At 49.9% G+C, this 19,113-nt stretch overlaps 1 protein-coding gene across 1 annotated transcript in view; it reads left to right on the top strand.

Moving 5' to 3' along the window:
- CLIP3 (CAP-Gly domain containing linker protein 3) overlaps positions 1–19,113 on the top strand; it is a 41,527-nt gene that overhangs the window by 19,212 nt on the left and 3,202 nt on the right. The window contains exons 5-11 of the mRNA XM_015426663.1: positions 1,500–1,618; positions 5,571–5,807; positions 7,461–7,596; positions 10,274–10,414; positions 12,686–12,820; positions 15,614–15,737; positions 17,771–17,835. Of these exons, the coding sequence (XP_015282149.1) occupies positions 1,500–1,618; positions 5,571–5,807; positions 7,461–7,596; positions 10,274–10,414; positions 12,686–12,820; positions 15,614–15,737; positions 17,771–17,835 (957 nt within the window). The remainder of the gene's footprint in view (positions 1–1,499; positions 1,619–5,570; positions 5,808–7,460; positions 7,597–10,273; positions 10,415–12,685; positions 12,821–15,613; positions 15,738–17,770; positions 17,836–19,113) is intronic.

Raw genomic sequence — 19,113 nt, forward strand, 5'->3', positions numbered from 1 at the left:
CACCCAACACCAGAACCTCATTAGCATATTAGGCCACACCCCTGCCAGCACAGCTCATTAGCACATTAGGACACACCCCCATGTTACCAGAAGTGTGGATATCCAGCCACACCCACCTTTTGCTTGTTATTCTGTTTACCTTGTCTGTTGTCAAAACCCAGGGCCTTTTTTTGTAGCAGGAACTCCTTTGCATGTTAGGCCACACACCCCTAATGTAGCCAATCCTAATGAGTTTCTGCTGTTGGGTGTGGCCTATTATGCTAATGAGTTCCTGCTGGGCGTGGCCAACTCGGGAGCCAGCCGGAACTCCGTTCCTGTGCGTTCCTGCCCAAAAATAGCCCTGGCACTGTTAGTTAGTATTATTATTTCCCAAGTTACTTACCCAGTGAGCTTCACAAGTCCTGGTAGACGCACTACACCACACTGGCTTGCAGTCTTTAGCACAGATCAAGGTGGGCCATTGTGTTAATCTGTCCGTAGCAGTAGAAAAAGAGCACGAGTCCAGTAGCATCTTAAAGACGTAACAAAAATTGTGGCGGGGGGGGAACTTTCGTGAGTCACTGCCCACTTCTTCAGATAACTCAGGTATCTGAAGAAGTGAGCAGTGACTCACGAAAGCTTCTCCCCGCCACCAATTTTGTTAGTCTTTAGCGCATTGGGCTCTTGGACGTGTGCCGCATCAGCGCTGCCTGCCTGCTTCCCACCTGCTCCGCCTATATATTTGTTTGTCGATATTAGGAAAACGCCACGAGTTCCTAGAACTGGCTCCTCATCAGCAAACAGTTGCTGTGCTACTTCCTACCACACCAGATCATACCTGAACCTCGCCGTACCCGCGTCTCCGCTAACACCAAACTCTCTCTTGGTCCATTCCCATAATTCATTTGTTAGTTCTTTTTCTCCCCCCCCCCCCCTACTTTATATTTGTATATGAGGTATGAATGGGCCCTTGTTTGTTATTTTAATTTATGTTGAATAAATACATGTATATTTTTGTATGTTTCATAATTAGATTTTTAGAGTTGGCCCTCTTCTATTCTTGACTAACCTTTTTAGGTTCTGAGAGCGAGCGATTTGGCCACTGCAACAATTATGTTTGCTCCGGAGCCTTCCTTCCTGAGCGGAGACAAAAATGTGTGAGCCGGAGGCTAACAAACTTGTGAGCTAGCTCACACTCACTCAGCTTAGAGGGAACACTGCTCACAGCAATGTTCCCTCTAAGCTGTGGAATCTTGTGAGCAAAAATCCTGCTTTGTGAGCAACTGGCCTTAAAGTTGTGAGCGAGCAGTTTAGCTCCTGCATAAATCAGTTTGCTCTGGAGCCCTCCTTCCTGAGCGGAGACAAAAATGTGTGAGCCGGAGGCTAACAAACTGAGCTAGCTCACACTCACTCAACTCAGAGGGAACACTGGTGCCTAGCCTCTGTGAGTGGGGAAGGCAATGGATACTTGCCGCCTGATTTTCATGCCTTCTCGGCCTGTATATGTTTTCCCCCTTAAGTTCTCAACTCGATGTGCAGCGATTTCAACCACGGGACGGCTCTCCATATTGCCGCTTCCAATCTGTGTCTCGGAGCCGTGAAGTGTCTCCTGGAACACGGAGCCAACCCCGCTGTCAGGGTGAGTACGGGAGGGGACGTGGAGGAGCGAGAGGTTGGGAGTATTGGGGCATTTGGTTACCAGAGCAGAGTTTCGCCCAGTCGTAGAAGAGTGATACTCAGTGCAGTAAATAAGTCTCCCCAAACGTGTATAGCAAAAGGCAAAGGTTTTGATGGACAGTATTTGTACTGCTGTTGTTGATGCCCTATTTTTATGTCATTTAATAATTATTTGGATGTTAACGGAGGCTGGGAGCCAAACTGAGTCAATTGTGTGGGACCCAGGTATCTAATAATCATTTTAAAAGTTTTAAAAGTTCTTCTTACCTTTCCATTGTTGGGAGATTTGGTTAATATAGCAGAGATTTGCCCAGTCGTAGACGTGAGATACTGAGTACAGTAACTAAATCTCCCAAGAAGTCTATTGCAAAAAACGGTAAATGTACATTTATCCGAGTAGATCCAGTCAGGGGTCGTTTTGTAGAAAAAGAGCTAGGGGAACTCATTAGCATAACTCATTAGCATATGCCACACCCCCTGACATCACCGGAAGTGTGTCATGAGGCCACACCCACCACTCAGTTAGTCTTAGTCTTAAAGGTTAGTCTTAAAGGTGCTATTTGTTAGTCTTAAAGGTGCTATTTGAACTCTTGGACTATTTTGCAGCAACAGACTAACACAGCTACCTCGGGGAAGCTCCTGGATGGGGCTGGGAGTCCTTGCGGAGGCCACGTGAAGTGGCCTCGGCCAGGCAGAGGGGGAGGACGCCAACTTCCCCTCCTGCTTCTTCCTCCTTCTGCAACAGAATGAGGCTGGAAGAAGGGGGCGGCCGGAAGAAGGGGGCGGGCCTTCGTTGTGTGCCCCGCCCCCCTGCACCTCACCCAGGGGAACTGCGTTCCCCCGCGTTCCCCCCCGAAATGACCTCTGGATCCAGTTCACCTTCAGGTTGCAGTCAAAAGCAGAGAGAGAAGCCCAATCTAAAGAGTCCTTCCCCCTATCCCAAAGGGCCAGCTTGTCTGTCATCATACGTTTGGGAATATGAGGGCATCGTCTCTACAGGAGAGACCTGCAGAGACATCTCTCTACGTGGAAGGCCATTGTTAAGTGAGGGAGAGGAGAAAGGGAGAGACAGGAGGGGTCAGAGGGCAGCATGCGGTGGCTCAGAGGTTAAGAAACTGAACTGCTGACCACAAGGTTGGTAGTTCAGCAGTTCGAGACCCGAGTGCCGCTTGACAGAGTGAGCTCCCGTCTCTAGTTCCAGCTCCTGCCAACCTAGCAGTTCGAAAGCAAGACATTGCAAGTCGATAAGTAGGTACTGCTTTGGTGGGAAGGTAACAGCGCTCCGTGCGCCTCGGCGTCTAGTCATGCCGGCCACATGACCACAGAGGAAGTCTTCGGACAGTGCTGGCTCTTCAGCTTGGAAACGGGAGATGAACACCGCCCCCTAGAGTCGGATTCGACTGGCTTTCGTGCAAGGGAAACCTTGACCTTTACTAGAGCGACGTAGCGCCGCTCTCCAGTGTCCAGGGAGACGCACGTACCATGGAGGGGCTGAAAGTCCAGCTATCTAGACCGCATGAGGGAGAAGAGGGTCTTTCAGATACCCCAGTCCCAACTCATGTAGGGCTCCACAGGTCAAACCCAACCACTTGAATTGGGCTCGGGATGGGTTCGGTCACTGGTGTACTTGCCGTAGTATCCGGGACATACGGTCCCAATAGCTGGACCAGTCTAGCAGTCTAGCTACACTGTTCTGTACTAGCTGCAGCTTCCAAACACTCTTCAAGGTAGCCCCAACTATCCTCATAAGCAGGGCTTTTTTGGTAGAAAAAGTCCAGCAGGAACTCATTAGCATAATAGGCCACACCCAGTAGCAGAAACTCATTAGCATATTAGGCCACACCCCTGACCGCACCACTCATTAGCACAATAGGCCACACCCACATGTTACCAGAAGTGTGGTCATCCAGCCACACCCACCTTTTCCTTCTTATTCTGTTTACCTTGTTTGTGGTCAAAACCCAGGGCTTTTTTTGGAGCAGGAACTCCTTTGCCTGTTAGGCCACACACCCCTAATGTAGCCAGTCCTAATGAGTTTCTGCCGTTGGGTGTGGCCTATTATGCTAATGAGTTCCTGCTGGGCGTGGCCAACTGGGGAGCCAGCCGGAACTCCGTTCCTGTGCGTTCCTGCCCAAAAATAGCCCTGCTCATAAGTGGGGATACCAAGAATTGAACCCGAGACCTGCTGCACGCAGGGCAGGTGCTTTGCCACTGAGCCACCCATTATGGTAGGATTGAGAGCAATGCTCCCTCTGAGCTGTGGAGTCTTGTGAGGAAAAATTCTACTTTGTGTTGGGAGCGAGCGATTTGGCTACTGCATCAATTAGTTGGCTCTGGAGCCCCATCCTTCCTGAGCCGAGACAAAAATGTGTGAGCCGGAGGCTAAAAAACCTGTCGGCTAGCTCACACTGACTCATCTTAGAGCAGTGGTGGCGAACCTATGGCACGGGTGCCAGAGGCGGCACTCAGAGCCCTCTCTGTGGGCACGCATGCCATCGCCCCAGCCAGGCCCAGACCATCATTAAAGTGTCGAATTCTCTGCCAAATAATTTTAAGTAAATGAAAGCATCTGGGATCGCTTTCCTTCCTTTGTTTGGATCATCTTAAGTTAAGGTGTGAGTTGTTTTTTCTAAAGTACAACCTCAGTATTCAGGTTAAATGGCCGTGTTGGCACTTTGCGATCAATAAGTGGGTTTGGGGTCGCAGTTTGGGCACTCGGTCTCTAAAAGGCTCGCCATCACTGTCTTAGAGGGAACACTGGTTGGGAATAATATCAGAGGATGTTGTGATGGCCACAGGAATAAACAGCTTTAAAAGGAAATCACATAGATTCATGGAGGATCAGTCTATCAAAGGCTACTAGCCATGGTGACTGAGGGAAACCTCCCCATTCAGAAGCACTAATCCTCTGAATCCCAGAGCCAGGAGGCAACACCAGGGGAAGGCCTTGGTCTCTATGCCCTGTTTGTTGGCACTCCAGAGGAACTGGTCGGCCGCTGTGTGAGACAGGATGCTGGACTAGAGGGACCCGTGGTCTGATCCAGCAGGGCTCTTCTGATGTTCTTATGAAGGCCTCGGCCTCACTGCCCTGTTGTTGGCCCTCCAGAGGGACTGGCTGGCCATTGTGTGAGATAGGATGCTGGACTATATGGACCACTGGTCTGACCCAGCGGGGCTCTTCTGATGTTCTTATGAAGGCCTTGGCCTCCATGCCCTGTTGTTGGCCCTCCAGAGGAACTGGTTGGCCATTGTGTGAGATAGGATGCTGGACTATATGGACCACTGGTCTGACCCAGCGGGGCTCTTCTGATGTTCTTATGAAGGCTTCGGCCTCTGTGCCCTGTTGTTGACCCTCCAGAGGAACTGGCTGGCCACTGTGTGAGACAGGATGCTGGACTATATGGACCACTGGTCTGATCCAGCAGGGCCCTTCTTAGATTCTTATGAAGGCCTCTGCCTCTCTGCCCTGTTGTTGGCCCTCCGGAGGAACTGGTTGGCTGGTGTGTGGGACAGGATGCTGGACCAGGTGGACCCTCACTGGTCTGACCCAGCAGGGCTCTTCTGATGTTCTTATGAAGGCCTCAGCCTCTATGCCCTGTTTGTTGGCACTCCAGAGGAACTGGTCAGCTGCTGTGTGAGACAGGATTCTGGACTAGGTGGACCACTGGTCTGATCCACGCAGGGCTCTTATTCTTAACATGGGAAGGCCTCAGCCTCTCTGCCCTGTTCTTGGCCCTCCGGAGGAACTGGCTGGCCCCTGTGTGAGACAGGATGCTGGACTAGATGGACCCTCACGGGTCTGATCCAGCAGGGCTCTTCTGATGTTCTTAAGTTCTTATCTACTGCAACATCTCTGGGATTCTTTGCCCCCCCCCGGTCCAGTGACTTCCCTGTGTCCACCCTCTTCCCAACAGAACAGCAAAGGCCAGGTCCCGGCGGACGTTGTGCCGGACCCGATGGACATGACCCTGGATAAGGCCGAGGCCGCCATGGTCGCCAAGGAGCTGAAGCAGTTGTTGCTGGACGCCGTGCCGCTGAGCTGCAACCTCCCCAAGGTCACGCTGCCCAACTACGACAACATCCCCGGCAACCTCATGCTCATCTCGCTCGGCCTCAAGCTCGGTGACCGAGTTATCGTGGACGGGCAGAAGGTGAGGACCAGGCCGGTTCTAGCTGGGATGGCTCCAGGGTGGTCCTGGTGGACTGGTGATGTGTGATTTGGGGCTGCCCTTGTGATGTCACATCCTGTGAGGTCACATCCTGTGATTTCACATCCTGTGAGGTCACATCCTGTGAGGTCACCTCCAGGTCCACCCCCCCCATATCCAGAAGGTTCCTGGGATTCCATGGAAGGAACTTGTGCTTCTAACGGTGGTTGCTCATTCTCCACCCAAGCCACACGGAGGGGTACCATTTAGGGTTGCCACGTGAGGCTGACATGCCGGCGGGGGACTTTCTGGGAGAGGGGAGGGAAGAAGGATGATTAAACTCCAAATGGAGTTCTGGCTGTCACATTTAAAGGGACCCTCCATTGGAAATAAGGCCTTCCCTCCATTGGAAATAACAGAGGACGGGGGCACGTCCTTTGGGGGCTCTTAGAACTGGACCCCCTGGTCCAATCTTTTTGAAACTTGGCAGGGGTTTTGAGGTGAGGCGCCGGACACTATGCTGAGAATTTGGTGCCTCTACCTAAAACAGCTCCCCCCCCAATACCCACAGATTGATTCTCCATTATACCCTACGGGGATCGTTCTCCATAGGGTATAATGGAGCGCCTGGCGGACATCTCCTCCCCCACTTTCTGATGACCTTGAAGCGGGGAGGGCGTCCAAACCAGGGGATCCCCGGCCCCCAACTGGGGATTGGCAACCCTAGTGGTGAAGGCCACCCCGCAATGGCTTCCTCAGGAGGCAGAGGCCAGTGGCCTATTGGAGAGCCGGTGTGCTGTGGTGGTTAAGCGTGTCGGGCTAGTACCTGGAAGATCTGGGTTCGAATCCCCATGTGTGCCACGGAAGCTCACTGGGTGAACTTAGGGGCCGGTCACCCCCTCTCAGTCTAACCTTCCTCACAAGGTTGTTGTGAGCAGGGCCGGCCCAAGGTTTTTCGGCACCCTAGGTGAAACTAGCGCCCCCCCAGGTGAGGCTGCCTTGTGTCTCCCCCCCACCGCCGCGTGCTTCTCCAGCACTCAAGCCGGGTGCTAAGCTGGGTGCGTGGGGGGGAGAGGGGGCTACAAGGCTCTTCGGAGGACAGCCCTTCTGCTTTTTCTTTCCCTCCCACCCACTTCCCCCCATCTCTCCTTCCCCCGGGGGGCCTGGGACCCCCCCAGCAGCGTGTGCCCTGTCCCCTTGCGGCGGCAGTTCCCTAGTCAGGGACTAGATGCATGCAGGGCTTTTGGCAGGGGGGGCGGGTGCAGTTTGGCACCCCTAAGGGCCAGCCCGCTCTAGGCGAATGCCTAGTTCGCCTAGTGAGTGAGCCGGCCCTGGTTGTGAGGATAAAACAGGAGGAGGAGGAGGACGTAAGCCGCTTTGGGTCCCCTTTGTGGGGAAAGGCAGGATAAAAATGAATCCAATAAATACGTGCCTCCTTTCTCACGCCTTCTGGGAAGGAGGAGACCCCGAAGGGAGAACGGAACTGCACGCAATGACTCAGGAAAGCTCAGGTGTTTACCGGGTCTCCTCATCCTCCAGTGGGAAATGCTTTCGTCTGAATGAGGGGGAGCCCCAGATCAAGCCCAGACTTACAACGGCCTGCTCTTGGGCACCGCGTTGGGGAACCACGCTCTAAACCCTCCTCCGGTTCCGCAGGTGGGCACTTTGCGTTTCTGCGGCACGACAGAGTTTGCCAGCGGCCAGTGGATCGGCGTGGAGCTGGACGAGCCGGACGGCAAGAATGACGGCAGCGTGGGAGGAATCCGTTACTTTATCTGCCCTCCGAAGCATGGTAGGAGAACTCAGTACATCGCGGAGGCTTTTAGCACTGATTTCACACATTGTCATGACCCCTAGGGTCGCCACCTTCCGCTACCACCACCCTGGACTTCGGGTCCCTTGGGAAGGCCCAGGGTACCCTCCCAAGCCCATCCAAAATGCCCTCTTTTAAGCCAAGAACGTAGGCGTGATCGGGGGTCATTTCGTAGAAAAAGAGGTGCAGGAGCTCATTAGCACAACTCATTTGCATATGCCACACCCCCTGACATCATCAGAAGTGTGTCAGAAGGCAACATTCACCGCTCAGGCTCCATAGGACTGTTTTGGATGGCTAGCTATTGGTGGTGGTGGGGACATGCAGATCTGTCCTCACAGAGGAGGGGGAGCTTGTACCTGAATAAAACTTGGTCTTAAAGGTGCCACTGGACTGTTTTAGAACAGGGGGCCGGGGGGGGGGCGTTCTGCAACTTACCTGGCTGCTTCTTGCTCTGACTGAGGGCTGTTCGGAGCAGGGGGTGGGGCTTGTTGCATGTGCCCACCCCCTGGGTCCTTTACTGCCGGAGCTCCACTCCTGTGCGCTCCCGCAGGAAATGACCTCTGGGCATGATGACCAGGCAGAGAACACTTAAACAAATGGTTTATTAACACAGTACTGGGACAAGGAAAATAAGACAAGGTGCTTTAAAATATAAAACAGTGTTTAAAGGCAAAAATAACCAAATCTAACACGACTACCTAGTTCGCTTAGCTGGTTACTACTTCCAGGCCCACAGCCTGCCAGGCTATGCTACCTGTACTCACTCTCAGCCAAGTGAGGGATCTTTTTCTCTCACCAGACCAGCCTGTCCGCTCTGTGAGACCAGACCGCAGATGAGAGATGAAAGAACACCGTCCCCTTCAGTTTAGCTCTGTGAGAGGAAAGGACACCATTTTCCACAGTTTTTTTTAAAATAAACACTTTATTGGAGTTTTATAGCAAATAATCCACAATTTTTACAGAAATACAGAATAGAAAACCTTTAACCTTCATACTAGATACTACTATAAAAGCATAGTAGCAGAGCCAATACAATACTTAGAACCATGTTCAAAAGCTATAACTTTTACAAAAACTTGTGCATTTTTTTAACAAAATGCAAGGTTGAGTGTCACACGACAATGAATTAATCTACCTAAACGATAATTTAGAATATGTAATTTATAATTTTCATAACCATTTATGAAGTTGAGACCATTCAGATGGGATAAATTGTTGGGACCAAAAGTCTATAACTGGGTACCATTTTGCAGTGAATGTGGAGTGTAATGACGAGTGAGCATTGGAACCTATTTGAACTGAGACAGAGTCCATAAGATAACGAGACCACAATTTCCACAGTTAGCAGCTTAAGTCAGAATCTCCTCACAGAATCTCCGGAAACCGATTGGCTACAACCCTAGCTATGCATTATGGGGACTGTAGGCTGTCCGCTTTCTACTGCCATGCAGGTCTCGCCTGGGACCAGGCCGCACTAGGCCTTGCTCCCAGTCCTGCACAGATCATGACACACATGCGAAAGGCAAACTTTATATTGGGGATTATTAGGAATAATGGGACGGTTAGTAAAACGGCCTATATTGTATTACCCCTTATAGATCTGTGGTATGGCCTCGTTTGGAATACTGTGTGCCGTTCTGGACACCGTATCTCCAAAAGGACATGGCAGAGCTGGGAAAAGCACAGATGAGAGCGAACAAGATGATGAGGGGGGTGGAGCCCCTTCCCTAGGAGAAACGGCTGAAGAGTCTAAGACTTTTCAGTTGAGAAAAGGGATGGGGGGGACACACACGATAAAGGTTTATAAAATTATATATGGGGTGGAGAGAGTTGACAAAGAGAACTTTTTCTCCCTCTCCCCAAATGCTAGAACTCGAGGGCAATCCAATGAAGCTGATGGGCAGTAGGTTCAGGACGGACAGAAGGAAACACCACTTTACGCAGAGAGGGATTAAAAGGTGGAATTCTCCGCCGGAGGATGTACTGATGGCCACAGGAATAAACAGCTTTAAAGGGGATTAGATAGATTCATAGAGGAGAACCAGTGGCTGATAGCCAATAGGAACTAAAGGGAACCTCCATGTTCAGAGGCAGTCAACCTCTGAATCCCACGGCCAGGAGGCAACCTCAGGGGAAGGCCTCGGCCTCTCCGCCCTGTTGTGGGCCCTCCAGAGGAACTGGCTGGCCCCTGTGTGAGACGGGAGGATGGACTAGATGGACCCTCACTGGTCTGATCCAGCAGGACTCTTCTGATGCTCTTCTCAGGGGAAGTCCTCGGCCTCTTGTGCCCTGTTGTTGGCCCTCCAGAGGAACTGGTTGGCCCCTGTGTGAGACGGGAGGCTGGACTAGACGGACCCTCCCTGGTCTGATCCAGCAGGGCTCTTCTGAGGTTCTTCTCAGGGGAAGGCCTCGGCCTCTCTGCCCTGTTTGTTGGCCCTCCAGAGGAACTGGCTGGCCCCTGTGTGAGACGGGAGGCTGGACTAGATGGACCCTCACTGGTCTGATCCAGCTGGGCTGTTCTTATGCTCTTGTGTTCTTAAATCCTGCCTTCTTTCCACAGAAGCCAACGTGAGGCATTAAATCTGCAGAAATCTACCAAAGCTTGCATGGTTCTTATCAGGCTTTGCCGTTCTTTCCTCACTTGCTTCTGCAGGCGTCTTTGCTTCAGTGTCCAAGATCACCAAAGGCACTGACCAGACGCCGTCTTCAGTGACCTCGACCCCCCGTACCCCCCGGGTGGACTTCTCCCGCATGACTGCAAAGGGCCGCAAAGAAAAGGACAAAGACAAGAAAGGTAAAGGGGGGGGGGGCTTTTGGACACAGACATGGGAGCCAGGATTCCCAGCTCATCGCGGGGTTAAGGAAGGAGGGTGGGAAGATACCCACTGAATAATTATATGTATACCTAATAAGTCCATCTCAGCTCAAACAAAGAATCGCAGAATTACAGAACTGGAAGGTGCCCCGTAAGCGAGATAATCCACCTTCCTTCTCAAAGTGGGGGAAAAAAATAGAATCATAGAGTTGGAAGGGATCCACGGGGTCATCTAGCCCAACCCCCTGCACAAGGCGGGAAATTCACAAATACCTCTGCCCCCCAAACACACCCAGTGAGCCATGTTTCATGTCCAGAAGGTGGCAAAAAACCTCCAGCATCTCCGACCAAACTGGCCTGGAGAACAATTGCTTCCTGACCCCAAAGTGGCGATCAGCATTTCCCTGGGCGTGTAAGAAAGGGCCACAAGAACTAAGCACTGAGGCAACCCTTCCTGCCCTCCCTCTCACGATCTGCCTAAGTTCACAGAATCAGCATTGCTGACAGATGGCCATCTAGCCTCTTTCTGAAAACCTCCAAAGGAGGAGAGCCCGCCACCTCCCGAGGAAGCCTGTTCCACTGATCTGGCTGTCAGGATCTTCTTCCTAACGTTTAGCCGAAAACTCTTCGGATTTCATTTCAACCCGTTGGTTCTGGTCCGACCTTCTGGGGCAACAGAAAACAACTCCACACCATCCTCTATATGACAGCCCTTCAAGTACTTGAAGATGGTTATCCTATCCAGGGGTCATTTCGTATCCAGGGGTCATTTCGTAGAAAAAGAGGTGCAGGAGCTCATTAGCATAACTCATTAGCATACCTTATTTGCATATGCCACACCCCCTGACATCACCGGGAGTGTGTCAGAAGGCAACACCCACCACTCAGGCTCCACTGGACTGTTTTGGATTCCTAGCTATTGGGGGGGGGGGGAATCTGCAGATCTGCCCTCACAGAGGAGGGAGAGCTTGTACCTGAATAAAACTTGGTCTTAAAGGTGCCACTAGACTGTTTTGGATTGCTAGCTATGGGGGGGGGGATGCGCAGATCTGCCCTCACAGAGGAGGGAGAGCTTGTACCTGAAGGCAGGCCGGGTGGGGGGGGGCTCTGCAACTTACCTGGTTGCTTCTTGCTCCTTGTGGCCCAACTGAGGGCTGCTGGGAGCAGGGGGCAGGGCTTGTTGCATGTGCCCGCCCCCTGGGCTCCTTACTGCCGGAGCTCCGCTCCTGTGCGCTCCCGCAGGAAATGACCCCTGATTCCTATCACCTCCCAGTCATCTCCCCTCGAGGCGAAACATACCCAGCTCCTTCAACCTTTCCTCACAGGACTTGGTCTCCAGACCCCTCGCCATCTTCGTTGCCCTCCTCTGGACACGTTCTAGCTTGTCTATATCCTCCTTAAATGGCGGTGCTTTTGGTTTTCCCCACCTAAATGCAGAACTTTACATTTATCCCCACTGTAATTCGTTTTATTTGTTTTAGCCCAGTTTTCCAGCCTGTCAAAGTCCAGAGCTCAGGGCCTGGTACAGTGTAGGGGTTACAGTGTTGGACCAGGAGCTGAAAGACCTCAGTTCAAATCCCCACCCAGCCATAAAGGTTGCTGGGCGACCTCGGGCCTGTCATTTTCTCTCAGCCTAGTAAACCTAGTGGAGCTGTGGTGGCTCAAGTGGTTAAGACGCTGAACTGCAGGCTGTGGAAGGTCGGCGGGTCAGCAGGTCGAGACCCGAGTGTGCCCCATGACGGAGTGAGCTCCCGCCTCTAGTTCCAGCTCCTGCCAACCTAGCAGTTCGAAAGCAAGAAATTGCAAGTCGATAAATAGGTACCACTTCGGTGGGAAGGGAACAGCGTTCCGTGCGCCTCGGTGTTTAGTCATGCCGGCCACATGACCACGGAAACGTCTGCGGACAGTGCTGGCTCTTCGGCTTGGAAACGGAGATGAGCACCGCAACCCTAGAGTCGGACTCGACTGGCTTTCGAGCAAGGGAACCTTTACCTTTACTAGTAAACCTCACTGGATTCTCGTGAGGATAAAATGGGGAAGCGAGAGTCATGTGAGTTCCTTAGGATATAAATGTGCTGGATAGATAAGACATCCCTCACAGGTGGCTCTACAGGGACAGCCGAACTGCCTTCCAGGTCAAGCGGCACTTGCCGTTCAGATATTTCTCCTAATGTCTGACCGAAATCGGCTCTCCTGGAGCAGCGGTTATTTGCCGTAGATCTCAGTTCTGTCCCCCATCCCTTCCCTCAGCTCTCAGGAAGAAGTCCTTGTCCGTTGGCAGCCTGGACCGCGAAGGGTTGAAGATCGAAATTGGGGACCAGGTCATGGTGGCGGGTCAGAAACAGGGTATCATCCGCTTCTACGGGAAGACGGACTTTGCACCAGGTAAGAAAGCGGGATGGAAATGGGTATCCAAGTACCTGGGAGGTGTTGTTACCAACTACGAAGTGAGAAGGAGCTGACAGAATGGATTTTGACGGCTGCTTTTGAGAAGGAGACCTCGGGACCAGTGGTTTAGAGGGCTGGATCCGGAAGTCCCAAGTTCAAGTCCTGACCCTGCCACGGACTTACTTTTATGGGGTTTTTAATTTTTTTGAATTAAAATATCAAACAAAAGCAATACGATAAATAAGACCAGTGTGATCATACAAATCCCATTGCAGTACAATAGTGACAACAAAATTTACCTAAGAAACTACACAACTACTCTTATATTTTCTAAAAGCCTTCTTTAAAAATAAAGTAGCTCACAAAACAAGAAGAAGAAGAAGAGGAGGAGGAGGAGGAGATTGGATTTATACCCCGCCCTTCACTACCCGAAGGCGTCTCAGAGCGGCTAACAAACTCCTTCCCCTTCCACTCCCCACAACAGACACCCTGTGAGACAGGTGGGGCTGAGGGAGCTCTGACAGAAACTGCTCTTTTTCAAGGACAGCTCTTGTCAGAACTATGGCTTGCCCAAGGTCATCCAGCCAGGTGCAAGTGGAGGAGCGGGGAATCAAACCCGGTTCTCCCAGATTAGAGTCCGCGCACTTCACCACTACACCAGAAGATTGGATGGCATAATTTCCTTTTCTAGAAGAAACTGTATGATCGGGAACCAGCTCGCTTGAAAGTTTTTATAATAAGCATCTAAAGTTCTGCGGTCTCGAGGATAAACGTTCCCTCTAAGCTGTGGAGTCTTGTGAGCAACAATTCTACTTTGTGAGCTACTGGCCTTAAAGTTGTGGGCGAGCGATTTGGCTGCTGCATAAATTAGTTTGCTCTGGAGCCCTCCTTCCTGAGCCAAGACAAAAATGTGTGAGCCGGAGGCTAAGAAACTGTGAGCTAGCTCACACTAACTCAGCTTAGAGGGAACTCTGCGTTGGTCTAATTTCCCCAAAACAAATTGAGTCCATGTACCATTGTACCAGTTTATTAAAGAGGGGCCTGGTGCTTTTCTCCATTTCCTTGCTATTTTAGCAATCGACAATAGAGTTGCTATCATGGTTTGTTTAGATTTATCTAAGTGACTCAGTGGGCCTGTTTCCAGAAGGATTACTTCAGGTTGTCGAGGGATTGTCATACCTGAGCTTTCTTCTGTTTGTGGAAGTACCTGATTCCAGAATTTCTTAACCACAGGGCAACCAATGTAAATAATCTCCGTATAGCCACAGCTCTTCCAACACGTTTTTTTTTCATGCTATTATCGTATTGAGAAATCCGTGCGGGTGTAAGATGCCATCTATTTAAAATGTTAAAGGCATTAAATTTATGTTTTGTGGCAAGTTATTCTTCTCTCCACTCGTTTACATCAGGAGTAGTAGTGGCCTACCTCATAGGGCTGGTGTGAGGTAAAAACAATGACTGAGATTTCTAAGGATCCTGCAGAGCAAAAGCCACCATTTTAAGCATACTAATCTAGGAGTAATTCCCCATTAAAAGCAAAGGGATTTAATGCTGTCTACATAATCGAAATTGCTTTGCAAGCACTATGAGTTAGTAACGGAACAGGCAACATGGCTCAACTGAAAATGAGAATTCGGTTCTTGGCCTGCCACATCTTCTTGGCTCTTATTGCTATAAAACCTTCTTCGTTTCCCCCCTGGTCAGGTGTGGTCCGGAGCTTTCCTGAAATAACAGCTAATCTCCAGACTACAGAGCTCAATTCCTCCGGAGTAAATGACAGCTTTGGAGGCTGGCTTGGGAGGGATACCATAGAGTCTAGGAAAAATGGAAGTCCCAGAGTGACAGCCAGTCTGGTGTAGTGGTGAGGAGCGCAGACTCTAATCTGGGAGAACCGGGTTTGATTCCCCACCCCCTCACATGCAGCTGCTGGTGGGACCTTGGGTCAGTCACAAGTTCCCTCGGAGCTGTTCTCTCGCCAGCAGTCCTCGAGAGAGCTCTCTCAGCCCCACCGACCTCACAGGGTGTCTGTTGTAGGGAGCAGTGTTCCCTACACTGTTGTAGGGAGCAGTGAGTTAGTGTGAGCTAGCGCACAGTTTTTTAGCCTCCTGCTCACACATTTTTGTCTTAGCTCAGGAAAGATGGCTCCAGAGCGAACTAATTTATGCAGCAGCCAAATCCCTTGCTCACAACTTTAATGCCAGTAGCTCACAAAGTAGAAATTCTGCTCACAAGATTCTACCACTTAGAGGGAACATTGGTGGGGAGGGGAAGGGAAAGGAGATTGTGAGCCGGTCTGAGACTCCTTCCGGTAGTGAAGGGCGGGGGTATAAATCCAGTCTCCTCTTCTCGCCATATCCCTACTGAGCTTCACCCAACCCCAAGCTCCACTCTGTTCTGACACGGAACCCAAATCTCCAGGAATTTCCCAAGTTGGAGTTGCTGCCTAACTTTTTCTATGTTCTGGGACCTCTTCCCAGTCTTCGGCCTGCCCCAGGAAACAGGGACTCCCATCTTTGGCTGACAATTCGACTTTTCTTTTTTAATTAAAAAAAGAGGTGCCAGAACTCTGAAGAGGCAAATGAAGATTTCAATCTGTATACTGAAAACCCATGAACTTTGAAACATTTAAAAAAGAATTTTGTTGAAGAGGTTACCGAACTCGGTTCCGGCGCGTTCCCCCAGAAAGAAAGCCCAGACTGACAACTCTCTCTTCCCTCACAGAGACTGGACCGCAGACATTCTGACATTTCTGAGCCCTTTCCCTTCTTTTCGCCTTTCCTGTCTTCCCAGGCTACTGGTTTGGTATCGAACTCGACAAACCCACGGGGAAGCACGACGGCTCTGTCTTTGGCGTCCGCTATTTCACCTGCCCCCCGAAGCATGGAGTCTTTGCCCCTCCCTCCAGAGTCCAGAGGTGGGTTGGATCATTTTTCATGCCAAGAATGTGCAAAGTAGTCATATATGCCTCCTTGAGGGACCGCCTCTCCCCATATGAGCCCCAGAAAGCACTGAGGTCAGGGTTGCAACGCCGATTGACCCTCCCAGATCCGAAAGAAGCCAGGCTGAATACTACTAGAACCAGGGCTTTCTCGGTGGCGGCCCCACACTGGTGGAACGAGCCCCCCGAGAACATCAGGGCCCTGTGGGACCTCTCACAGTTCCGCAGGGCCTGTAAAACAGAGCTCTTCCGCCAGGCGTTCGATTAGGGGTCGCCACTGAGTGGTGTGCCCTGGAACATCTTCTGGCCGAACTTAGACCATCTCCTGGCTAGAGTCCCCGCTGGTTCCTACCCCTAGATAGGGATTGGTTGGATTACCGCCATAGTTGGTACTGTAATTGTTGTTGCTCACTTGTTTTAACTGATATCGTATTTATTAATTGTTTTAACTTCTTGTTATGTTATTTAATCTGTTAGCCGCCTTGAGCCTGCTTGTCAGGCAAGGCGGGGTATAAATACAAACAAACGATAAATAAATGTATATAGACATGTGCAGAATTTATTGTGAGCAATCCAGAAATGCACCACACATAGGAGTTTAAGTTTCAAGCTTTGTAGATAGGAGACACGCACCCCTTGAGAGCGACTATAGGGCAAATTTGGGCCAGTTGTTCTTTCTCTAACGCAGCCGTACCTACTTCACAGGGTTGTTGTAAGGAGAGAACGGTGTATCATGCATACTGCCCTAAGCTCTATCATTGTGATAAATTAGGTGAAGGCTAGCTTGTTCAGTTGTGGTTTTAACATTGAAATGACATACTGTTTCTTTTAAATTGTTATTGTGGGAGTTTTTCCCCTTGCCAGTTCTAATTTATAATATTCATATGGATTGTTGTTTTGTTCCTGTTCTTAATCCGCAAACGGCCTTGGATGTTATTTTAACAGAAAAACAGGGTGAAGGAAAATCCACTTAATAAAGAACGACACTATTTGTAATAATGACACGAGTCAGGACCCAAGGCTGGAGGGGGGGAACGGGACAAGTTCTGTTCTAGCAAATGAATTTTTATTGTTTTGTCTTAAAAGGGTGGGATACAGAAAGAAAAAAGGGGAGAAATATAGAGTCATCAAATTTGTAAAGTATTATGAATTGTTACGTACAACAAGTAAAATCAGATGTGTTACCAAATACATATTTCAAATATAAGAGTAAACAATAAAACTTGAATATCACAGAATTACAAATTTTGGGATACGTTCTCTCTTTAAAGAATAAACAAAAACTTTCCTAAGGTTAACGATAATTCTCTCTTTAAAGAATAGACAAAAACTTTCCTAAGGACTCAGGGCTATTTTTGGGCAGGAACGCACAGGAACGGAGTTCCGGCTGGCTCCTGAGTTGGCCACACCCAGCAGGAACTCATTAGCATAATAGGCCCCACCCAAGAGCAGGACCTCATTAAGACTGGCTACATTAGGGGTGTGTGGCCTAACATGCAAAGGAGTTCCTGCTACAAAAAAAGGCCCTGGGTTTTGACCACAAACAAGGTAAACAGAATAAGAAGCAAAAGGTGGGTGTGGTTGGATGACCACACTTCTGGTAACATGTGGGGTGTGGCCTAGTATGCTAATGAGCTGTGCTGTCAGGGGTGTGGCCTAATAGGCTAATGGATTCCTGCTGTTGGGTGTGGCCTATTATGCTAATGAGTTCCTGCTGGGCTTTTTATACAAAAAAAGCCCTTCCTAAAGTTAACGATAATCTATTAACGATAGAGGAAATTATATCTTTAACCACTGAACAGACTTCTGTACTAAAATTAAATCGTTGTAAAAACCTTGTAATCAATATCTTCATCACCTCTAATATGATATTCAGGTAATTCCGGAACTTAAAAAAAAAGTTAATTGTTTCCGTAGTATGAATAATAAGCTTGCTGTTTGATGAGATCTGTTCTTGAAGTTCATGCGGAACGGTGATTGTGCACTAACGGGGTCTTTCTCGGCGGCAGAATTGGAGGCCCCAAGGACGCCCAGGGGGACGGCACTTCGGCCAAGAAGGTTCACCAAGTCACTAGTAGGTACACCCTGGATTTTCTTCGCCATTATTTCCCCCCTTCCTTCCTTCCTTTTCGGCAACGATACAGCAAGCACGGCTGTTCCCCCAGCGGGACTCCTCCACCTTTCCAAGTGGTGCAACAAGCAGAGATTCAGCAGGTGGATCGTGTCCTTGGAATGCAGAGGCAACTATTTTTGGGGGGAGGGGGGGAAGCTTCACCTGTTGAATTGCTGTGAACTAGCATTGGAAGGATTATAGTGGAAATATGAGCCAGCAACAAGGAAAACCACTGTAATAAGTTTTAAAACCATAAAACCTATGCTACTAGTTTTGTCATAGTGTCATAGATGCAACGAACATGAAGTCGAGCAAACTTCAGAGGACGGCGGAAGACCGGAAGGCCTGGCGTGATCTGGTCCATGGGGTCGCGAAGAGTCGGACTCGACTGTGCGACTGAACAACAAAAACTAGTTTTGTAGCTCTAGGAAACAACCTCGGATCTAACTTTTCTGGCTGCAAGCGCAAAAAGCGCTACCTTGCGAGTAACCAAGGGATACATATCCGACAAGAGGAAAACCAACTTTTCATTGTCGGGTAAGTTTCAAAGTTGGCTTAAAATTCCAGACAGAAGTCTGCATCTTAGGTCTGAATATAAAGGACAAACCATAGTATAGTGGAATAGATCTTCCACTGCGGTACCACAAACGCTTACACATTGAGGAATTTCAGACAGGCGATACATTCTGGTTCAGGAACGGTTCCCAAACGGTTTCTGGTCTGACATTTCAGACAGAACTGTTTTAGAACCGGTTCCCTGCCGGAATATATTTGTACTTTCACACACAAACGCTTCTGTCCCGTTCAGGAAACGGGGCTGAACCATTTTACCTGTAAACCTCTTCCAAGTAGTCTTCAGTTTCTTCTCCCGGATCCGAAACGCTTTTTCCCGCCGTTTTTCGCCCATGTGGATGATCTCTGGCTCTTTTTTTTTTTAACGTTCGCTTTAGAGCGCTATAGCGCTATAACACAACAACAAAACAGCGTTATAGCAACTCCATTGGAATGCCTGGAGTGTTGTGTTATAGCGCTGTAGCGCTCTAAAGCAAACGTTAAAAAAAAAAAAGCCGGAGATCGCCTGTGCGGGTGAAAAACGGCAGGAAAAAGCGGGGAAAAGCAGTGCAGTCTGAAATGGCAAACCGCTTCTAATCCAGCTGTCTGCAGGTAGGGGAAAGCCATGTGCGAAATGGCAGCCCTATACCGGTTTACTCCACGACGGATCAAAAACGGCTTCAAACC

The sequence above is a fragment of the Gekko japonicus genome, unplaced genomic scaffold, assembly GCF_001447785.1.
Source record: "Gekko japonicus isolate JY-2015 unplaced genomic scaffold, Gekko_japonicus_V1.1 scaffold2140, whole genome shotgun sequence".
In the NCBI taxonomy this organism is placed as follows: Eukaryota; Metazoa; Chordata; class Lepidosauria; order Squamata; family Gekkonidae; genus Gekko; species Gekko japonicus.